This window comes from Sebastes fasciatus, chromosome 20, assembly GCF_043250625.1.
Source record: "Sebastes fasciatus isolate fSebFas1 chromosome 20, fSebFas1.pri, whole genome shotgun sequence".
In the NCBI taxonomy this organism is placed as follows: Eukaryota; Metazoa; Chordata; class Actinopteri; order Perciformes; family Sebastidae; genus Sebastes; species Sebastes fasciatus.
The window spans coordinates 14,275,114-14,292,878 of record NC_133814.1 but is presented as its reverse complement, the minus strand read 5'-3'; the positions used below and the strand labels follow the sequence as shown (position 1 = coordinate 14,292,878).

The 17,765-nt window shown below is 37.5% G+C and overlaps 1 protein-coding gene across 1 annotated transcript; it reads right to left on the bottom strand.

Annotated features, from left to right (window-relative positions):
* Positions 1-3,684: 3,684 nt before the first annotated feature.
* On the bottom strand, positions 3,685-14,815 carry LOC141758001 (alpha-tectorin-like). The gene is made up of 20 exons (XM_074619008.1): positions 14,740-14,815; positions 14,351-14,374; positions 13,989-14,012; positions 13,344-13,367; positions 12,711-12,734; positions 12,062-12,091; positions 11,214-11,329; positions 9,984-10,262; positions 9,790-9,885; positions 9,491-9,655; positions 8,094-8,489; positions 7,693-7,976; positions 7,248-7,525; positions 7,033-7,152; positions 6,218-6,402; positions 5,938-6,098; positions 4,700-4,951; positions 4,422-4,581; positions 4,233-4,335; positions 3,685-4,136 (listed from the first exon to the last, which is right to left on the bottom strand). The coding sequence occupies exons 1-20, from the start codon at positions 14,783-14,785 to the stop codon at positions 4,123-4,125; spliced, it is 2,781 nt and encodes a 926-aa protein (XP_074475109.1). The 5' UTR covers positions 14,786-14,815; the 3' UTR covers positions 3,685-4,122.
* Positions 14,816-17,765: the final 2,950 nt, after the last annotated feature.

Here is a 17,765-nt window from a genome sequence, read left to right as displayed (position 1 = left end):
AGATGATAATTAAGCCATTGTGTGTTTGCATACTTGAGCTTCCTGAGGTTTTTGTCTTGTGACACAGAGTCATATGGTTCTGCTTTTCGTTTTTTTTCTCGGACACTGTTACAGGTGCAATGTGTAAGATCTGGCCAGGAGACGTACCTCCAGTTAGCAGGTAGCTTGTATTCAGCCAACACAAACCCCAGCACCTGGGTCTGATCCCAGGTGACTCCTGCCCGATCATCAAACTTTCTGTTGCTGCCGTTACACAGGTTGGACCCAGCGCTCAACCAGCCCGCTGTGACTCATGGCGCTGGGCTTTGTGCTGGCTGAATTTGAGTTGCTGCGGCCGCTGACTGGGCGTCCATCTCCTAGAGCTGTCGAATGTCGACCACTCGACTACTCAGAACACGGTAAGGACAAGACGAAGGTGTGGATCATTTTCTTGTATCTGCCACCACGGATTAAGTCCAATAAAACTATCAAAGCGTACACAGACCATACAGCCTGTGGTTAGTGGCACAAACACACAGATGGCTAACATTGTATGGACCCAGTAGTAGAGGTGAAATGCTGACCCCTATTTGTTTGGAGCAGGTGGCTACATTTTATACATCGCACCTTTAATGTGATAGCACAATTATGAGTCAAATGGATTTGATTTGTATACCGCCACATGTGATGAGATTTTTCCTCTGTGTGCTGTCACTGTGTAGAAATGTTAATGTATGTGGGTGTTTATGTTCCTGTGTGCAGATATGTTGGTTGAAACTACTACTAGTGTGTTGAACCTACTGTGACACCGAATGAACAACAGCCATGTATTTCTATTTCTCAGCAGCTAGAATATGCACAAATGCTGCTTCTTGGTCCCTTAGTGGTTGATATTACCTCAATAGATAATAAAGAACAACCAAAATATAAACCATAATCTATCTATATAACATCTATAGGAATACAGACGTTATGAAGAGATAAAAAGACATGTTCATACCCTGTATTTACCCGGCACAGCGACCAGAGGTCCAAGTGTGAGCCTTACAGTGTCTCTCTGATCTCTGTGGTGAACGGGGTTGCAATGTTGCAGAAGTACAGACAAAATTACAGGATTTCATTAATGCATTGAGTCGGACTGGCTTACAGATATTGATTACTTAAGGGCTCTGCAGCACAAAACAAGGCACAAAGCAGCTCAGCAATCATACTGCTTTTGGAGCACTGACAGTTTCACCAGAAATCGAGCGTAGTGTTAGTTCAGGCAGGCCATGAAGTCAAGCGCTGCTCATGTGACAGCTGTCGGCTGATGGCGGCCGATCTTAGGCCGGCCAATCAGCTGACGCATCATCTGACAGATCAGCTGATTCCCTTCTAGGCTTTCATTGGCAAATTTCATACAGGGCGCCTTATTTAAGCTCCTTCAACCTGGCCACCTGTGCTGCTTCTTCTACAAAGCCGCTCGCAACCCACCTCCACCCCAACACCTCCTTTAATAATGTGTGTAACTAAACCAGTATCATTCTGTGTTATTGATGCGGGCTCTGTTCTGCACCCGGGGGGGTCTTTGCTGCTGCTCTCCCTGCCTTTGGCTTTCCATGTGTGCGCATGGAAGGGCAAGGAGGAGTGCTCTCCTTGTCTCACGCTACCACATGGGCTCGTGGATCCACGTATGCGCGTGGATGGGCAGGGAGATCCCAGAGCAGAGCCGTACCGCCAAAATATAAATGTATATATTACTGCATGAAAATAAAGTTCTTTGACTAAAGTGGTCCTGACTGAACTACTGAATAGGTGTCCATTATCAGGAATTATATCATGGTCTGGGTGAATACTCGATTCTGATTGGCTGCAGGGTGTCCATTAATTCGTGATAATGGACACCTAAGTAGTTCCATTGAAACTGATGATTCACTGTTATAAATGAATGCACTGGCTATAAAAAAAATGGAATGTCTTATTTACAACACTGAGTATAACGTCAGTCCTTCAGTTCCTGTTCCTCTGAATACCACAGGGTGGCGAGTGTAAAACACAAGCTGCAAGAAGTAAGTTTACACTGCCCTTCTGAACTGATACAATCACATAAGCGATCATCTCGCATTCCATTCGCTGTTAACGCGCTACTTCAGGCTGCAGCCGACAGTACTCTCATTTCTTTGTGAAACTTTTGATATTGATTTTGTTGTTGTAGCTAAGATCCGTCCTATTTACTGGAGCAGTGAACAATGTTTCCATTACATAAGAACCTTAAGGGATGGTTATGATTTTTCCAGGTATTAGCAAACCCTCAGGTGTTACCAGGGAAACAGAGTGAGTGGATTGTGAAAAACTTTACATTTTGGTTGCAAAACGCATTAAAATATAAATTAATGGACTTAATTATTTTTTTCTTTGGCAAGTGATCATGGTATAAGCAGGATAATGCCCTTCGAGGTGACCATAATCAGGACTTAAGCGCCACAAATTTGACTTTTTACGATCAGCTACTGAAGTAGTCTTTTGTAAAGGGTTTGATGTGGTTGTGAGTGACGGTACTAAATTATGGAAGCAAACCAAATTTGCTCTTATGGGGCAGTTAAGATTGACTTGAGTTGACCTGGATTCCCATCTACAAACAGTTCTTTATCATGCAGGAAGAAAAGGAGGAAATCAACTGGAGTAGATAAAAGAAAGCTTTACAGGGTTGTCAAAAGCCAAGCATTGTCTTGTTCTCAGAGACACTGTTTATGTCCTGAAAGAAGATAGTCATTATGTTTTAAACATTTCACTAGTAAGCAATACTCAATATTAGCCCATAAAAAATAACAAACTGAATGGTGCAGAGATGGTTCAAAATCAGGGAACAAGGAGAATATGTTATTCAGCTAACTTTGGATATAGGATGATTAGGATCCGCTATCAACAACAACATACTGGTATGGAAATTCAGGGGCTAGAAACAAAAGCAAGCTCACAAAACTAGTCAAAACAGCCAGAAAGATTATAGGGAACCCCCAGAGACAGCTGGTGGAGCTGTATAATACACGAACTAAGAGGAAAGCATCATTAATAGTTCAGGACCCTGTACATCCTCTGTTTATGAATTTGAAAAACTCCCCTCGGGACGACGATACAGGGTACCCACAACAAAGATGTCTATTTTATATATTAATAGATGAGTAATAGATGTGCAATTCACAGCACTAAGACTAGACTATTTCTGATTTAGCCCTGCATCATCAGTGACATCTGATACTTTCATCTGATAATACCCTCCTTACTATAAATCTGGCCCCAGAGAACCTGATCCAAAAGGGAAAGAAATCTACAATAATACTGTTATTTAATACCAAAAGTAAAAGCAGAGAGAGAGAGAAGGAGAGTGTTCACAAATTTCTTCCAAAAATGAAAATGCTTATAGTAGGAAAATCAATGAAAATCAATGAAGCAGGAGTATTTCAGTAAAAAAACAAAAGCAAACATACGCCACATTTGCAAATATGTCTCAGTTTTTAGGCTAGAGTGAAGATCCTGGCATCATACTGTACGAAACTACAAAAACCTGAGGAATCCATTGGTACCAACCATGTCCACCAACCATAGTTAATCACAATTAACTACGGATAATCATGTGATTAAATATTTTAATAGTTTGACAGCCCTAAATCTGATATGATAGAGACTTAATGATAAGAACACCCCAAAAGAAACTAAGGACTCAAGTCAATTCAAATTACTTTATTTTCAGATGATAAAATGATAAAAACATGGAGTAAGAGCTGGGGGCAGTAGGTGTAACAGTGCAGTAATGCTGGCGTCTGTGTGTACGGATGAAGGTAGGAACAAAACTAGATGTGGCCCTTCTGGTTCTTAAGGGCAGGGACCTAATACACTCAAACATCCAACTTATATATGCTGCACATTGCCCCACCTACTGTTGTAAATCAATAATTACTTATCCTTTAATCTAACCACCAAAAACAAGTCACACAACACAACAATGATGAGGCCTCCCAAACAGAAATTCAATCCAAAAGCTTGAGTGATTTTAGAATATGGATTGTCTTAGATGTAGACCAGAGTTATTGCTGTCAGCAAACCGACTAGCAGGGTCACCAGTGGGGTCAGCAGCGGGGTCACCTGGCCTGCAGCACTCATCGATCACACCACTCTGACTGCAAGAGAAGAACCAAAATTTACATAAAATGTATATTCATCAAGTTTGCTGTCATCAAAAGTACAAAAGGTATGAGAAGATAAGAGATCTTTACCTAAATGATGTTGTGGCAGGATTAGTGGTCCGAGTGAGATCTGTTCAAATTCAAGGTCGGATGTGTCCCTCCTACCTCGGTAGTGGTGACCTGGGAAGCAGTGCTGCAGGAAAACAACAACATTAGAGGCTTCTGTTGATGCACCTGTTGATAATCTATCTAAACGCACACAAACACAGTAGTACTTACAGGTGTGCAGTTGTTGTGTGCCTTAAGACACAGATGGACGTGGCAGTGAAGGTAGATGGATGTAAAGTTGGTAAAGGTGAACATCCTGAAGGAGAATCGGGACACAGTGGAGACGCCATTCTGAACTATCTCTACTGTAGTATCTGCTGGATTAGGACACCTGGAAGAAAGTAGTAGAGACGATGTGACCAGACGGACTATAACGTTTTCAGACTTTGGCAATTAAGAACCAGTGATCAGCGTGCTAAGATAAGATAAAGTTGCAATAGCTCCTTTACATTTCTGTGATGAGATCCCAGCGGACGGGGTAGCTGGCGACGTTGATCGGTGTGGCCCAACAAGATTCCACAACGGTAGATATCTGCCTTCCGTCGACTCCTTCTGTACGTAACTCCACATACAACCTCTGGTCGATTTCCACGTCTATGTCCATGTTAGTGGTCATCGGGTAGCGGAAGCCAGCGTCCTGGAAGGGGATCATCCTCACATAATACCGTCCTCGGCCTGATGGAAGCTTCTTCCTCACAATGCTACGAAAACAACAACAACACATAATGTTACTACACTTGAGAAGGAACAAGTCACTGGCAGGTATTTGGCAACAAAGTCTTGCTGGATGTCTTTTAAGTTTTCTTTGTATTGTTGGTTTAAATGGTAAGTTAATTTGTGATGGTGCAAATTGCGGGTAGTGGGCAGTTACACAAAATTTCTAACAACCACGGGCACCTATTTTCAATCTTTGTAATTACCATCATCATAGAGCACCACTGTCACAGAAGATAAGTACTCAAAAACGGTCACAGGTACAGATGTAGCACTGTTAAAAATTTAATTTTTAATTGAATACGTAAAGGGTGGAACGGGTGGAGAGAGTATTCAAATCCTTTAATGAAGTAAAAGTGCTAATACAGCACTGTAAAATTACTCTTTTACCAGTAAAAGTCCTGAATTGTACATGTTACTTAAGTATATAAGTATAATCAGAAAAATGTACTTAAAGTATAAAAAATAAAAGTACTCAGTGCAGAAAATGCCCCCTCTGACTATATTATCATTAGATTATTATTTCTTATGCATTCATTTAGAAGCAGGACTTTACTGTTTACTGTAGCTCATTTGTATCGGACTGCAACTAATGATTATTTTCATTAAGGATTAAAGTGGCAGTGGGCAGTATATTTTTGGCATCATTGGGTAAAAATTCCATAATAACCTTTCAGCATATTGTGATTCAAGTGTTCTGAGAGATAACTAGACTTCTGCACCTCCTTATGGCTCTGTTTTCAAAAAAATTTAAATTTAGCCCATGACGGGAGACTTTGGCCAGATCGTTTTATAAAAACAACTTTTTTTAATCATACTTGCTCCATTTCTACCCACTGCCGCTTTAAACACAGTACTTGCGTGAATGTACTTAGTTACATTCCACCACTGCTATAGACAGATGTTCACTATAAAAAAGGACGGACAGACAGACTTAAGTCAATAAAACATGCAGATTAGATAGTATTGTCACCTCTCTACGGGGTTGATGCCCACATCCATAGACAGGGCCTGCCAAAGAGGGTATTCACAGCAAAAACGCAGATGAATGTTTCTCTCGCGGCTGATTGGACTTCCATGAGTGTCCACGTCGCCCTGGATCACGTTCTCATAGGTGAAATGGGTTCCATTGCTCTTAAAATTGAAATGACAAAATGGTATAAGTTATTTGTTGTAATACGTGTTAAGGAGAGCATTTACATCTAAAATCTTCTTCAGTCTGTGTTGATTCCATTATAGTCTATGAGCTGTACCCTGAGAGTTGTCCCACACAGCTTGTCCTCATTGTTAAAGTGGAACACTAGTCGTCCGTCCTCGACAGTCCCATTGCAGGAGTGATCTTGGAGGTGGAGGGCGCCGGGGTGGAAGCCAGCTTCAAACAGCTGGCAGCGCGACACGGACATGGTGCCTGAACTACTGTTACAACTGATGGACGAGTCTATGAGAGAGAGATAGAAATAAAAGACATGGTCTCATGGTTAAAGCTGCACTCATCAATATTTTTAGATTACTAATGGATCAAATGACTACTATATATGTAGGTGTTGCTCATAGTGACAAACCCATAGAGAATAGTTGACTCTCACAGATGTTGTAACAATCCTATAGATTTATATTGAATCACCAGTTTAAATAATTTTAACATTTTTTTCTGAGAAATCATGTTTTGTCCGTCATACCCATGAGCCTTGACAGCAATTGTTGTTGCCAGTCAGGGGCGCCTGAAAGCATTCAAAATTGGCCCGGAAGCTGCAGATTGCATAATCACTTTTTTCAACACCGTAATCTTTAGCTTCCACTGGCCGTCAGCGGTGCACGAACAGAATTTTAAGGTTGGGATTTGATATTTTTTGCCTAAATGCACTTCGGGAGTCATAGCTAAATTCTACCTGTTTTTAGTGGAAGAACTATGATAAACCGAAACCTGAGTGGATCGTATTGTTCCGTGCACTCTTAATGTTTCACGAACAATGCCATTGTACTATGTAGCAATGTCTACTACTCATCTTACACATGTCACTTCTGTGATCTAAAAACGAAGCAGTGCTTTAAGAGGAGCTGCCCTCACCGTAGCTCATATTGTTGGGCCGATGGTGGTGCTCATCACAGAAGCAGCCGTACACACCGTCCTTCTCACCACACCACTCATGCTCTGTGCAGTCCAGCTGGTCACAGGGGTCTGACTCAGCTATGGAAATAGTGGGGAAATGATGAGACAAGGAGTGATGAAAGAGAAAAAAAACAGGTAAGAGAGAAGATACCGATGGTCTAATGCAAACTTACGACAATACAAAGCAGAGCGCCAATCAGAGATGTTTAATCCCAAAACAGAGCAGGTTTTCTCATAGGCTGCGACATCAGAACACAGTATGCCATTGGCTTTAGTGTAGAGGCAGAGATCGTAGACACAGGAACTGAAGAATGGCTGAGGATCAGAGTGCGGGTGACAGGCACTGAATGGGCCGCTACTGTTGGTGATGACGCTACAGAGCTGAGAGTACTCTGCCCTAAATCGACAGTTGTCCAGTCCATCACCAATCATATCATCGGTGGATCCACATCTAGATAAGACATTATACGTTTAATACTTGGGCTCACTTTGTTTATTTTGCCACAACATATATTTCTGTAATAAGTGTGTTGTTGTTTCTTTATGTAGTGAAAGATTGTTAACTGATGATATTTTGATGCCACTTTGTGCGTGGAATACCCTACAAGTTCAGCTCACCCTGGTTGGCTTGTGGGTGAAATCCAGCTGTGTCCAAAGTGATTGTCATTTTGTGCCAATGTGCCATTGGGCAAGACTTTGTCATCTGCAGGATCACTGTTGAGGTTTCCACACATCCCGGTGACTCTATTTTGACAGTGATAGTGTACTCTGACCAGTAAAGTACTACGGGCATCAAAGTGGACTACCAAGTTAATGGCATCGACCACTATGTAGCCTCCCTGTCTGACCACCTGAGCTAAGGTTCCTGCAGTTGTGGGAAGAGACACGGCACTTCCATTCACCTGGTAGGATGAAAGATTATAGAAAGATAAAGAAGGGTGAGGAGGCACTTGTCGTTACGTATGTTTACACCAAACCGATTTAGAAAGTTGTTCATCTTCAAGTAATAAATGGTTTACCTTTACTATATTGTTGGGTCCAATCCTGATATGCACACTCTCTCTTTGATTTGAGAGGTATATATCCACTGCTGACACAAACGACACGCGGTTGTTGCCACGGTGACTATTGGTGGCTACTACCTGAAACTGTGTTTCATTGGGGCCGTGGTTCACACTCTCAGTAATGATGTAAGAGCATGTGCCCTGGAAATGAGCCACTGTCCCATCAAAGGTGATGTAATGTGGGTCCCCCCATGCAGTGCAAGTAGACATTGGATCAAAACAGCCCAGCCGGCAGTTTCTGATGGTGCACTCTTGTGTAGGGGTGCAAGATGCAGCATAACAGCGCAGGTCATTGGGACCATGGCATTCACAGTACTTGGAGCAATCGTCTGTCCAGAAAAACTCACCAGCCTGCAAAAGGTGAGACAAAGACATGCATAAAAAATTATTAAGATTTAGCATGTGCTACATTAATAACACAAAACGGCTGCTAAGTGGACTTGGATAATGAAATTGTCATTGTTCTATGTGTAGCTTATCACACACTAAATTGTAGTCATGTGATTTGCCTTTTTTTTTCTTTTTTTTTTTTACTGTAAAACGATATAGCTACACTGCTTGGAACACGATTTTCATTGTTTTCTACCAAGTTATCACTCAATCTTGTTGCATGCAGCTTTGCTAAAATGTTTCCTGAAATTCAATAGTCAAAAATCTCCTTTTAGCAATAGACTGGAGCACAAGGTAAGAACCAGAGATGTGTGTTTCCCCTTTCCTTGTCTGACTTATCTTAAATGCTATTGTCCATTTCATTTTCTTTGTAAACATATGCAACACATTCATAAACACATGCCATATTGTACAGTAACACACATTGACGGTATATAACAATATTAGGTAATAAAATAGAAAAAACAATAGAAAAAAAAAATGGACAAATGGTGTTAATAAGAGAAAAGCAGGACAAAATGGAGGTGTCATGGGGAGAGTAGAAGTAAATAGGGTTAATTTTGTGTATTTAAGGTGTGAAAAGCACAATCTGAGGCTACAGTCAGCCAGTATTCTGACACTTATAAGTGTGGCAGCTGCTACCACAGTTGGTGGGTCAAGGTAAAAAATACCAGTTTTTACACACAATACATGTCGCACAATAAAGTAGCAAATCGTTCTTCCAGTTTGAAGTAATCTGATGATAAACAGAGCCACTATTGTAGTGTTGTTTTGGTCTTCTCTCTACAGTATTGCAAAATAACTTGTTACTTGACAATTTTAGGCAAGTTTTAGGATAGTTTCTTTGTTAAGCACACTAATGTTGATGGTTGACAGAGGTGGGTAGACCCTTGATCAAAGGGAGATGGTTATATGTACAAAGACTGAAATCATTGAGACAATCAGATGAATTATTAAAAAACCTTGAAAGTGCAGCTTCTTAATCCTCCGTCTAACCGGAAAGCCCAGCGACCGGGTACATTGACATTGCTGCTCCGGGGGAAAGTTGAATTAATGCCTGTTGCAGTGTCAGAGAATGATCCAGGGATGGAGAAATGGTGAGGGGAGTTTTCTGTGTCATATCCAGCCTGGAAATAGATGTCAAATAGATAAAAGTAGTTAAATCTTTTTGTATTTGTGCATTTCCATTACTACATTCAGATTTAAATAAGGCATGGCAACTTTTTACATTGTATATTGCATCTAATTTGAATGGCTCTACCTGTAAATTGGCAGGTGTAAAGTCTATCATCCCATAATTCATCAGCACAAATGAGTTCTGGCCATCAGAGATCAAGACTGCTTGGGCCGTTGTTTGCTGGAAAAAATGTACATGTGGTTATTATAGTAAATATATGTAGTAATAGGTAAAATACACATCAAATGTGTTTCCTCATTTAGAACAAGATGACTTACTGTTCCAGTTCTTCGATAGTAAGCCACCTGATACCATGTTGCAACAAAGACCCAGTTGGCCTTGAAGTTCAACGCTGGGAAGTAACGATTAATGTCTTCTGTAGCTCGTCCGAGGATACTGCCACTGGTGTATTGGTTGTAGAGGATCTGACCATTTCTTGTGTTGTCTAAATCTATCCAGATTGGAGCAATGAAGTCTCTGGCTCCATTCAATGGAATCCTTTGAGCTATGTAACTATACCAAGGACTGTTAAAGGTCAGGTGTCCATTGTGGTTCACCTGGAAACCAAAAAGTAAACCAGTTCTCACTTACAAAGAATTAGTACGCATTGTAACGCTTTACAATAAAAATCATTTAATAATGGTAAATTGATAGTTAATTAAACTTTGCAGTAATTATTTTACTGTTAACAAACAATGAAATTATATTTAATCATGTTTACCAATTATTAGTTATAAATTATAAATTCTATCATAGCTGATAGGAGACGATAACAATTACATTCGGATTGCATTATTAAAGTATTTATTAACAGTTTATAGTTGTACACATTATAATATTTTATATACTATATTAAGTATTTGTTAATGATTACTAAATTATTTCTAAACTTTTAAGAAATCGTTGTAAAACATCCATAAACATTACATAGATAGTATTAAAAGTATTAACTATCTATTTAGATAATGGTTTTAGATGCTTTACAAAGCATTTAGTAACCATTTAACAAGATATTACAATTAATTGCAACTTTATAAAGCCATCCAAATCATTTTTATAAATGGTTTTCAAATCAATTAACCATTAAAAAAGTGTTACAAATATCTGATCTATCTATCTATGTAATGTTTGTAGATGTTTAGAAACAATTTCTGAAATGTTCACAAATCATTTTGTAATCATTAAAAAATATTTAATATAGTATATAAAAGTTTATAATGTGTACAACAATAAACTTTTAAACTAACAAATTATAGCATTTCTAATAACAAGTAAACATTATTAATTATCATTTCATGGTTTGTTACCAGTAAAGTAACTATTAACTAAATGGTAATTAACTATCAATTTACCATTTATAAATTATAGTTATTATAAAGTGATACTGTTTAGGAAGAAGTTAAAAAAAGTATTATTAGTTTAATAAAATATTGCAGGTTTTGCTTCTCTTATTTATGCATTAATTAAAATATATGGATTTAGTAAATTCTAATACTATTTTTACATACATAAATCTGATTATAAGTCCGTCCGAAATACACAAAAGGTCGTTGCAGGAGTATTCGAGGAGAACTTCCATCGTCTGCATCAGGGCTTCTGGTTCCCTCAATGGGGTAGAGGGGACCTAGAAAGAACAAAAGATGCCACATTTTTAAGAAAAGATGAAATGCCCATGTTGGTGTTATTGGTAAATGCCATATTGGCAAAGGTTGCACAGTGTTTTTATCATTTCTAGATCACCACACTTAACCAATCATATCCATGTTTAATCCGGTATACAAAATATGCTTTATGCATTATTTGTGTTTTTGTGGATTCTTTAAATCCAATATACTGATCAAACAGAATACATCTTTTTCACATTAAACGTTTTGGTATGTCATAGCAGGAATAGAACAGATGTCATTGAAAAACATTAGAAAAGACAGTATTTTCTCAAAGGCTCACTGGCTTTGCTTAGTGGGACATTTGAAGTCAAAATGTCAGCTATTTGTCAACCTGGTATTATGTAACTTGTTAAGTATAACAAAGCAAAGCAAACCATTGCCTCTGGTAATGTATAAAGTAGAAGTATAGTAATACATTCATGTACAGTACTTTATACTGTGTGCTGTCATTCTATAGTCACTATATATTTCAAAACCTTAAAAGGGACAAATAACTTGAAATTTAGCTTGACATAAGCTGCAGCTAACATCTTCTGTTCAAAGCTACTTATTCCTGCTAACAATCAAACAATCATACAGCAGTGGTATTAGATGTAATCCAGAGGAAAATATGTATAATCTTGAAGTACAAACTGCTTTGAGCTACTGTATAAACACATGACTAAAAGAGTATTTAACCTTCAACTTACTTGTCACCGTAATCACAGTAGTCGTCGGAACTATGAAAACAAACACATAAATATAATTAGATGAAAATCCGAGTCTGTTACAATCAATTAACAAATGTCAGTCAGTGAATTTACATAAATGCATCTACAGAAGTAAAAGTTAATATAATTGAATTTAATTAAATTGTCAGCCTTGTATTATGTAACTTCTTAAGTATAACAAAGCAAAGCAAACCATTGCCTCTGGTGTCAAAGTGCGGTACCTCCCCAACCTCCAGTTCACACCTTTTGCTTTTGCTGTGCTATATGAATGCACTGTAACACTAAACACTCTCATGGGATATAAATTGTGTACTACTATAACAGTTCAGTAATAAATTCATGTATATAACTTTACACTGTGTGCTGTCATTTTATAGTCACTATATATTTCAAAACCTTAAAAGGGACAAATAACTTGAAATTTAGCTTGACATAAGCTGCAGCTAACATCTTCTGTTCAAAGTTACTTATTCCTGCTAACAAACAATCATACAGCAGTGGTATTAGCTGTAATCCAGGGGATATACGCATGATCTTGAAGTATAAAACTGCTTTGAGCTACTGATTGTAAGACTGACCTGTTGAGATATGAACAAATGACTAAAAGATTATTTAAATTTCAACTTACTTGTAGTCTGAGGAGCCGTTGTAGCTATGAAAACAAACACATAAATATAATTGGATAAAAATCAGAGTCTGCTAACATCAATTAACAAATGTCATTAAATTTACATAAATGCATCTACAGAAGTAAAAGTTAATATAAATTGAATTTAATTAAATTTTCAGCCTGGTATTATGTAACTTCTTAAGTATAACAAAGTAAAGCAAACCATTGCCTCTGATCTCAAAGTGCAGTACCTCCCCAACCTCCAGTTCACATCCTTTGCTTTTGCTGTGCTGTATGAACGCACTGTAACACTAAACACTCTCATGGGATGTAAATTGTGTACTACTATAACAATATATTAATAAATTCATGTATAATACTTTATACTGTGTGCTGTCATTTTATAGTCACTATATATTTCAAAACTTTAAAAGGGACAATTAAATTTAGCTTGACATAAGCTGCAGTTTACACGTTTTGTTCAAAGCTACTTATTCCTGCTAACAAACAATCATACAGCAGTGGTATTAGCTGTAATACAGGGGATATATGCATAATCTTGAAGTACAAACTGCTTTGAGCTACTGATTGTAAGACTGACCTGTTGAGATACGAACAAATGACTAAAAGATTATTTAAATTTCAACTTACTTGTAGTCTGAGGAGCCGTCGTAGCTATGAAAACAAACACATAAATATAATTGGATGAAAATCTGAGTCTGCTAACATCAATTAACAAATGTCAGTAAATTTACATAAATGCATCAACAGAAGTAAAAGTTAATATAATTGAATTTAATTCAATTTTCAGCCTGGTATTATATAACTTGTTAATTATAACAAAGCAAAGCAAACCATTGCCTCTGGTGTCAAAGTGTGGTACCTCCCCAACCTCCAGTCAACACCCTTTGCTTTTGCTGTGCTATATGAACGCACTGTAACACTAAACACTCGCATTGGATGTAAATTGTGTACTATTATAACAGTATAGTAAGAAATTCATGTATAATATTTTATACTGTGAGCTGTCATTTTATAGTCACTATGTATTTCAAAACCTTAAAAGGGACAAATAACTTGAAATTTAGCTTGACATGAGCTTGAGCTAACATCTTCTGTTCAAAGCTACTTAATCCTGCTAACAAACAACAATCAATCATACAGCAGTGGTATAAACTGTAATCCAGGGGAAATACGTATGATCTTGAAGTAAAAACTGCTTTGAGCTACTGATTGTAAGACTGACCTGTTGAGATATGAACAAATGACTAAAAGATTATTTCAATTTCAACTTACTTGTAGACTGAGGAGCCGCCGAAACTATGAAAACAAACACATAAATATAATTGGATGAAAATCAGAGTCTGCTAACATCAATTAACAAATGTCAGTTAGTAAATTTACATAAATGCATCTACAGAAGTAAAAGTTAATATAAATTGAATATAATTAAATTAAAAAATTTTTTTAATTAAATTTAAATTAAATTAATTACATTTTTAGCCTGGTATTATGTAACTTGTTAATTATAACAAAGCAAAGCAAACCATTGCATCTGGTATCAAAGTGTGGTACCTCCCCAAATAATTTTCAGCTTTACTTGTTTAGTAGAGTAAAACAAAGCAAATGACTAAAAGATTATTTCAATTTCAACTTACTTGTAGTCTGAGGAGCCGCCGAAACTATGAAAACAAACACATAAATATAATTGGATGAAAATCAGAGTCTGCTAACATCAATTAACAAATGTCAGTTAGTAAATTTACATAAATGCATCTACAGAAGTAAAAGTTAATATAAATTGAATATAATTAAATTAAAAATTTTTTTTAATTAAATTTAAATTAAATTAATTACATTTTTAGCCTGGTATTATGTAACTTGTTAATTATAACAAAGCAAAGCAAACCATTGCATCTGGTATCAAAGTGTGGTACCTCCCCAAATAATTTTCAGCTTTACTTGTTTAGTAGAGTAAAACAAAGCAAATGACTAAGAGATTATCTATACTTCAACTTTATTTAATTTGATTTAATTAGATACTTACTTATCATCCCCAAAAGCAGCACAGGCAACATTATTTGACTCGCCATTCTCCAAAGCCAAATATTCAAACCTGCTGACCAAATAGAATTAATTATATTTCAAAAGAATGAAAAAAAACAAAAAACAAAAAAATGTGACAACAAAAAAGCTAGAAAGCATTCAGAGACTGCATACCCCACCAAGGATGCATAGTCCTGTAAATCTGTTTTATGGTTTTAATAGCAAAAGATGTTTAGAGATTTAAATTCATATCGATCCAGATCCAGCAACTTTTTTGTTTTTTTTATTTTCTCAGAAACTATTGTACTTACAGTACATAATACTGTAAGTGCGATAGTTTCTGAGAAAATTGCACAAATGTTAAAAAAGCGATGTTAGTTATTCTGGAGCTGCACCTGAATCCAAATCTGCACCAAAAACAAATTACTTGTTGTTTGACTCAGCATGTTATCATATAAGATATGATTTACATCCTAATAACTGCTAAACAAGACCGAAAACATTACCTATGTGTCTGAGGGAATAATGCTAATAAAAATAGAATATTGACAGTGTCAAATGAAGATGTCTGTGAAAATGAAACATTGCTTTCTTAAATTAAATGCATTTTGTCAGTGCAGTCTCCAATATGATTAAAATGCTCAATTAACTTCTTACTATAATTCAGTTGGAAAAAAGGCACCACTTTTTAAGGAAATACTATCAGCATGCAGCAAGCTGTCTTAAAATAATATCTCATTTAAATACAAAATAAATTAATTACCTGTTGATATGCTTCTTTGGTTGTAGAGATGTCTGTGTGAGACTGCAGCGCTGCAACAAGGCTTTATATATTAAAAAGTTGGCACAGTCCCATAAATCTGTCATTTGGCCAGTTACAGGAGTATCGGATGGATACAATCTTATTGCTTCCTCATAACAAGCGAACCAAACATTCCACTGTGCATCAAGAACATCGTAGATTATCACAGTGCCAAAGGCTTTAGTACTTTGATTAAGTTGCTAGAAAGCTATTTTAAGCCACCCTCCAGTGTATTTTGGCATTTCAATGATATTTTATATTTATTTGAGTCATTTCCTGACTAAGTTGATTAGCTACAGTTTGCCAAATTTTTTTTTGCCAAATAACAAATTTTGTGCTCAAAGTTAAAAGAAAGAAGGTTGTAGCTAAAACCGGAATATGACATATGACTATAGTAGAAGCTGCAAGTTATACATCATCCTCCAAGCTTGCAGAGGCGCATTCATGCTCGTTTGAGTCTGAGCAGCGGCAAACTGATAAATCTGTGTATCTGTCTGTCAGTTTGACTTTCTAGTTAGTTAGCTAGTTAGGTGTAGTTAGCTAGCCCAATTTGTTGCATTAGCTTACTGAGGGTTTTCATGTTATTTTTAAGTTTCCTCCACCTTAGTTTAGTGTGTTTATTTTCACAACGGCATTTGTGTGTGCAGTGAACAGTTCAATCAACGCAGTGAATTACACAAAATTCCACCGGCAGAATAAACACAACACACTGACTGTCTCTCTCACTCGCTTTCTTCTTTACGTTCTCCTCCTGCTGGAGATAAATTAACGGAAAGCAGTTTTTCAAAAAGTGTGAATCACCGCAACCATGAGAAGTCCTTGAGCATAGAGTCATAAATGAGCACAAAAGATATTACGCCTGTGAGCCCAGTAGTATGCGAGATTAGCCGTGGACAGACAGATGCACACACACTTACACACATCCGAACACATAATCTCCTCAGGCTATGCCTGGTGGAGATAATTAAGTAAAAATAACAAAAACTAAATATTAACTTCATTTATTTTCAATGTTAACTATTGAGAATATATGATCCACTCTCAAGTGTTGGCCTATATGACAACAGAACATATGTTCTCACTCTTTTGCAGGACAACTGGAAAGAGAAAAAAACTCCACATAACCTTATTGAGTGTGTTAATGGAATCAAGTACAGGCTTATAAAGTCCAGGAAGTGTCCAGGAGCATGTTCTCCATTTAGGGCAAAATTTGGTCCATATTTACTGGTGAAGAAGGTGTCAGATCTAAACTATGTAAAAGCTACCCCCAATCATAGGTCATCTTCTCAGCTCTGTCACTTGAATGTATTGAAGCCATACTACTCTCGTGCAGATCGGTTAGCCGATCAGAAATGCAGTTATGGGGTGCCCACCCGGCTTGTTTGTAAGTGTCTGTGTCCCTTCATGCTGTAGCAGGGCAAAGGGGATAGGATTTGTCAGTCCCAGATGAAGCAGTACTTTATGGTCGTCTTAAAAATTTGGAATCTCTGCAGGATCTGGAGGGCTTGTCGAGCCATTTGGAAGGCTTCAAGGCCAGCCAGCTAGTAGACTTGATTAAGCAACATCCATGTCGGTTTGGTGATACGCCTACTCACAGACATTTATTGGAGCACGATATAGATGTATACATACAGTATATGCTGCTAAAATATTCTTGAATATTGTATCAATACAGTATCAAATCTTTTGAACTCTAGTTTTTGGATTCGGGAGAGTTGTTCATGTTTACTAATATTTTTTGGACTGTCTTAGACCATAAGAATAACCTGTACTGTATGAATACTGAAATGGGCGTAGTTCCTCTCTTTAATTACAGCCACACCTACCACAAGTACAAACTGTACAGAAGGAAAACAGTGTCTTTCCAAGAAACCATGTGATTTAAAATGTTGAGGTACATAAATGCCAGCTTGAACAATGTGACAGTGGTTCGAAATGGTGTGCCAGATGAAGGAGTGGTGCGGTATAATGAAAATATGCAAGACTTCTCTCTCTTGTTGTCTTTGTTTACTCTATGTGGGAAGTTATTGACTGCAGGCAAATAAAATTAGCATATCAAATTGAAACAAACAACAAGGCAAAAGTGAGCATGGCTCACATACCCCCGCTCACTGCTTGACCCCCTACTAAAGTAGGGCCAAAGGTTTTGCCCTTTGGAACTAATGGAATAAGTCTATTGAGCACAATCTAGCTTGTTATTATCAAAAATTGTAGGCACCCTGGAC